General features: G+C 41.2%; 1 protein-coding gene across 5 annotated transcripts in view; it reads left to right on the top strand.

Moving 5' to 3' along the window:
- The first annotated feature begins 332 nt into the window (after positions 1–332).
- PIK3CG (phosphatidylinositol-4,5-bisphosphate 3-kinase catalytic subunit gamma) overlaps positions 333–6,227 on the top strand; it is a 31,628-nt gene continuing 25,733 nt past the window's right edge. The window contains exons 1-2 of one of the 5 annotated variants that reach the window (XM_016145868.2): positions 333–434; positions 2,605–4,611. In XM_016145868.2, the coding sequence (XP_016001354.2) occupies positions 2,617–4,611 (1,995 nt within the window). In that variant the 5' untranslated portion in view covers positions 333–434; positions 2,605–2,616. The other 4 variants (XM_016145867.2, XM_016145869.2, XM_016145865.2 and 1 more) reach the window with 4 other exon arrangements.

Raw genomic sequence — 6,227 nt, 5'->3', positions numbered from 1 at the left:
TTAATTGAATGGGCTTTATAGGACTAATGGGTTTAGTTTGGCTCTTAAAAATCTTTCTACCAGGCTATTTCTCCAATATTGTGACTGTTAAGCCTTTTCTACTTAGAACTAACTAGAAGACATTTCATGTCTTTATGTCTCATGAATGTGTATTTTTTGTTCAGATCTATGTAATTTTAATTCATTTCAGTCTCTCATAATTATTAAAAATTAGTTTAAAGAGAGTATAAAATATATAGAAGGTAAACATTGCTCACTCTCATGCTTCGCTCTCAGTGCTATTAACAGGAAATGCATTTCTGACACTTTTAAAATGAGCAATCACATGTATAATCAGCTTGGTTGAAACTTCCTTCCTGGTAACTGCAACACTTCCTCTGCATCTGGATACGAAGGGAGACCCAGAAAAGCAGAATTGTTTAGAGGCACACTGGGTAGGTTTGAATTTGTTTTGTTTTAAAAAATTAAGCAAATGATCCTTCAGCATCATCACCTCCACTGCTTTATCAGGTATTTTCTGCCCTTTCTATTTTTTGCCCGTTGTTAGGTCTGACTCGGAATAGTGACACTTCCTTCTCAGCTAGAATATTTTAATCTGGAACTGTTGTCAGTTCTTGAGATGATGCTACCACCGAATGTCTCTGTTTCATTGTCTAGTTCAACCTACATGTGTGGATATTCACGAGGTTCCGGCAATAGTTTTGCAGGTGGAGCGATCTTTTTTTGCTTTTGTTTAAGAGAAAGAGGAAGGGCATGTTAGCCTGTGCCAGCCAGGCTTCACATTCTTACAAGTTCATGCTTAGCCATTATTGTTCTTAGCCATGTTTCTAATGTCTTCTCATAAAAGAAGAACACTTCATAACTTCAACCATGAAGGAAAGCAGTGAGTATTTAGTCTGCCTGTTTTCTTCTGCATCTTGTATCTTGTAAGATCGTTTGAGATCACTGAGGCAGAAGTCATTGCTGTGTATTTGTATGTTGCCTAATTTATTTTATTAGTGTCAATATTACTGCATCTTACAGTTCTCTTCCTTGTTGGTTATTCTATATGTAGCCACAGACCAAATAGTGAATGTTTTAAGCTACAGGAAACAGTTGTTTGGGACCGTTGGTTTCATGATTTTACTAAGTAGAATTTCATATTATATGAAAGGAAATATTGACTTAATAAGTAACTTTAAGCCAAGATTTGGACAGAAGTTTGGATCTAATGAAACTTGTCTTTCTTATCTTTTCATCAAACTCTTCTTTTTGGTATGTGTCAAATGCTCCATCATTTCTCAAGGGAATAAGTAGTTACAGGTCTCGCTAATATTAGTCATTAAAAAGAGTAAATTATATTTTCTGAAACATTTATTTTCATGTCAGTAGTTGATTCTTATTTACGATGTAGTGATACTAAATATTAAAATAAAATTATCCTATATTTCAATTTGAATATTTTTAGCATTTTGATCATTATTTCAAGTGTTTCTTACTGCACTATGCCACATTTATACTTAAATGCTTTGTGCAGAGTAGGTACTTTTTAAATATTTGTGGGAAGAGTGGATAAGTTGATGAGAAGAAACTTGTGAATTCTTATTATAGAGATGAAAATATTAAAGCAAAAAAGAAGTTAAATAATTGATTGGGGTCCAGGCAGCAAGTCACTGGAGCCTAGGAATCCTTCCTTCCATCCTGTGACTTCCCCACTGTTTAAAACAGAGGAAGATGAAATGAACTGGGGCGTTAAAATTACCTGAATGTTCCTATTAGGAGAGCACAGCCTTGGGTGACTTTCTTAAGACACTGACCTAATATAGAAATGACAGCCAGAATGTTTACACATTTCATGATTCAAAAACTTAAATATCTGCACATGTTTCTGATTACAACTTTATCAATTCTGATAGGAAATGACTACCTTTTTTAACTAGAAAGAAAAAAAAGAAAAGAAAAAAGAATGACAGGAAGTAGACTAGGGTATAGACACCTGAACCAGAAGTTTGAAAATAGAGAATATGAAGCAAGTCTGGTAAAGTGGCTGAGTCCCAAGGAGAAGTGTGAGACTGACAAAGAGAAAAAAGCCAAAGCCTGTTTTCAAAGTGGGGTGGCTAGCATCTCACAATGCACCTTGGAAACTAGGAGTTGATCCTTTAACTATATTATTTTACTCATCCCTTTCAGTATGCTTAAAAACAGTAATTACCACTTTGAGCCATTATATGTCAGACACCGTACTACATGAGTGTTTTACATATGTCTTTTTGTTTAATTAAATTTTCAAACAATGAATGTAGAAAGAATGATTTCTTAACCCCCATATACCCATTGCCCATACTGAACAAGTATATGTATTACCTTTTTTTAATTCCCACCTTCACTTTCTGAGGTATTACTCTGCTTGACAGATGGGAAATAGGCTCAGAGATTATACAACTAGCTCAAGTCACCAGATACTAAGTAGCAGGATCCGGATTCACAAGCCCAGATCCGGAAGCCCCTATTTCCTCCTACACATGTCATTGTCATTCTCCTACATCTTCTTCTGCCACCTCTCAGAAAAATGCAACTGGAATGTGCCTTCCCTGTGACAGAGCCCTCTGTTTTTTTCACTTCTAGGTCGCAGAGGGCATGGAGCTGGAGAACGATGAACAGCTGGTGGTTCTGAGAGAGGACAACTGCCGCAGACGCCGGAGGATGAAGCCGCGTGGCCCCGCTGCTAGCCTGTCCTCCATGGAGCTCGTCCCCATCGAGTTCGTGCTGCCCACCAGGCAGCGCACCAGCAAAACCCCGGAAATAGTGCTGCTGCACGTGGCGGGCCACGGCAATGTGGAGCAAATGAAGGCGCAGGTGTGGCTGCGTGCACTGGAGACCAGTGTGGTGGCTGACTTCTACCACCGGCTTGGCCCAGACAACTTCCTACTGCTCTACCAGAAGAAGGGACAGTGGTACGAGATCTACGACAAGTACCAAGTGGTGCAGACTCTGGACTGTCTATGCTACTGGAAGGTGCTGCACAGGAGCCCGGGCCAGATCCATGTTGTGCAGCGGCACTCGCCCTCTGAGGAGACGCTAGCTTTCCAGCGGCAGCTTACAGCCCTCATGGGCTATGATGTCACGGACGTCAGCAACGTGCACGATGATGAGCTCGAATTCACACGCCGCCGCCTGGTCACCCCGCGGATGGCTGAGGTGGCCGGCCGTGACCCTAAACTCTATGCCATGCACCCCTGGGTGACCTCCAAGCCCCTCCCGGAGTACCTGTCGAAGAAGATTACCAACAACTGCATCTTCATTGTCATTCACCGTAGCACCACCAGCCAGACCATCAAGGTCTCAGCTGACGACACCCCAGGCACTATCCTCCAGAGCTTCTTTACCAAGATGGCCAAAAAGAAGTCTCTGATGGATATCCCTGAAAGCCAAAATGAACAGGACTTTGTGCTGCGTGTCTGTGGCCGGGATGAGTACCTGGTGGGTGAAACACCCATCAAAAATTTTCAATGGGTGAGGCATTGCCTCAAGAATGGGGAAGAGATTCACCTGGTGCTTGACACTCCTCCGGACCCAGCCCAGGACGAGGTGAGAAAAGAAGAGTGGCCACTGGTGGATGACTGCACTGGAGTCACCGGTTACCATGAACAGCTGACTATCCACGGGAAGGACCATGAGAGTGTGTTCACCGTGTCTTTGTGGGACTGTGACCGGAAGTTCAGGGTCAAAATCAGAGGCATTGATATTCCTGTCCTGCCCCGGAATTCTGACCTCACTGTTTTTGTAGAGGCAAACATCCAGCATGGGCAGCAGGTCCTTTGCCAGAGGAGGACCAGCCCCAAACCCTTCACAGAGGAGGTGCTCTGGAATGTGTGGCTTGAGTTCAGTATCAAAATCAAAGATTTACCCAAAGGGGCGCTACTGAACCTCCAGATCTACTGTGGAAAAGCTCCAGTGTTGTCCAGCAAGGGCCCTGCTGAGATTCCAAGTTCTGAGTCCAAAAGCAAATCTCAGCTTCTCTATTATGTGAACCTGCTGCTGATAGACCACCGGTTCCTCTTGCGCCGTGGGGAATATGTGCTGCACATGTGGCAGATATCTGGGAAAGGAGAAGACCAAGGGAGCTTCAATGCTGACAAGCTAACGTCTGCAACCAACCCAGACAAGGAGAACTCAATGTCCATATCCATTCTTCTGGACAATTACTGTCATCCAATAGCCTTGCCTAAGCATAGGCCCACCCCTGACCCTGAGGGGGACCGGGTTCGAGCCGAAATGCCCAACCAGCTTCGGAAGCAACTGGAAGCAATCATAGCCACTGATCCACTTAACCCTCTCACAGCAGAAGACAAAGAATTACTCTGGCATTTTAGATACGAAAGCCTCAAGCATCCAAAAGCATATCCTAAGCTATTTAGCTCAGTGAAATGGGGAGAGCAAGAAATTGTGGCCAAAACATACCAACTGTTAGCCAAAAGGGAGGTCTGGGATCAAAGTGCTTTGGATGTCGGGCTAACAATGCAACTCCTGGACTGCAACTTTTCGGATGAAAATGTAAGAGCCATTGCAGTTCAGAAACTGGAGAGCTTGGAAGACGATGATGTTTTGCATTACCTGCTACAGCTGGTCCAGGTAGGGGATGCCTGTGCTATCAACAGAGCACTCTTCTCATGAATTTATTTGCATGTGCACAGGCACTCCCTTCAGTTGTCATCAAATGCCCTTTGTCCAGAGCATTATGATCAGTCAAAGCAGAGTTGATGAAGCCACCTCAAAAAGTAGTAAACTGTTCTATTTACTTTTTTATTGTCTTTGAGAGTTTGCTGGTAAGCATTTCGAAGATGTTAATATTTCCTCTTTTTTAGGAGAACTGGATCTGTGGGAATACTTTGTTCTCATTTACTCTATTAATGATATATTCAACTTATGAAATGATCTTTGTGCCAAAGCTCCCAGTGATTTACATGATTTTCATGTATTATCACATTTAATGCTTCCAATAACTATGATGGAGGTCAAATTAATATTTTCATTTTACATATAAGGAAACCAAGTCACACAAATGCTAAGTAATGTGCCTAAGGTCACATACTTCGAGAAACAGGAATTCAAACTCAAGAGGTCTGACTCTGGGCCTTATGCTTTTCACTGCCTCCCAATATCCTGCATCAATCCAGTGTCAGGGTTGTGTGTTTTAGAGAGAAAAGATCATATTCTGATAGTGTTCATCACAATTCATGAATGACATCTCATATCTGGATGGGATTTTGAAAGCCCCTGTCTTTAGATAGGTCCAGTATGTGTTTCTACTCCTGTTCTTATGCCTTTCCTTGGGTTCAAAAGAGGCTAAGTCATTTTCTTAAAGTTTGCTTAGGAAGCTAAAGAAAGGAGGAGCAGTTCTGCTCACTGTAACCAATCTCAAATTAGATCATGCTGCATGACAAAGAAGAGGAAATTAAGGAATTGGAATAGAAATGCTATTTTAGAGTGCAGCCATGTTCATTAATTCAACAACATGTGCTGAGTGTTTCCCCTTTTCTGGATGTTGAATATAAAGCAGTGATCAAAACAGGGCCTGTCTCTGCCCTCATATAGCTGGTGTGCATGGATACGACTATCATTAAATGATAGACACACAAGCAGATATTTAATAACAAACTGTGACGAATACTCTAGAGGAAAACTACAAAATATAATGAGAAAATAGAGGTCCTGGGGACACTTAATTTGGATTAAAGAAGCCAGTGATAGTTCTGAGTAGGTGGCGTTTGACCTGAAATCATTAAGACTAGTCAACCTCAGCGTTAGACACTAAACTGTCTAATCATTATCTGTATTGACAGGTAGGCTTTGGAGTTTTCTGATGAGTATTTTGGGTATTCTCAATTTTAACTTTGAACCTTCAGCTTCCCATTAGGCACATACTTGAAATATTATATTTAGCCTTTGCTTTCATCTATCAAATATAGCCAATATTCTCTCTGTCCATGAGTGCAGATACTGGCATAACACTAATGAAAATTTTAGAATAAAACAAGTGTCTTCAGCTTTCTAGCTCTCCATAACAAATAGAACATAAAAAAATTTGCACAAAATCTGTTCCAAGTCTCAAGGCCACCATGAATTATTTTACATAGTAATTTTCACAAGTAAACTTTAAAGAATTGGAAAATGGAAGTGCTTAAATGAAAGAAATCAATAAATAATATTAACATTGACTCTGTGGTCATAAATTTGAAGAAGAGTAG

Source organism: Rousettus aegyptiacus, unplaced genomic scaffold (assembly GCF_014176215.1).
Source record: "Rousettus aegyptiacus isolate mRouAeg1 unplaced genomic scaffold, mRouAeg1.p scaffold_m13_p_13, whole genome shotgun sequence".
In the NCBI taxonomy this organism is placed as follows: Eukaryota; Metazoa; Chordata; class Mammalia; order Chiroptera; family Pteropodidae; genus Rousettus; species Rousettus aegyptiacus.
Note: the sequence above shows the minus strand (reverse complement) of the source record. Positions and strands in the feature narration are given on the sequence as shown.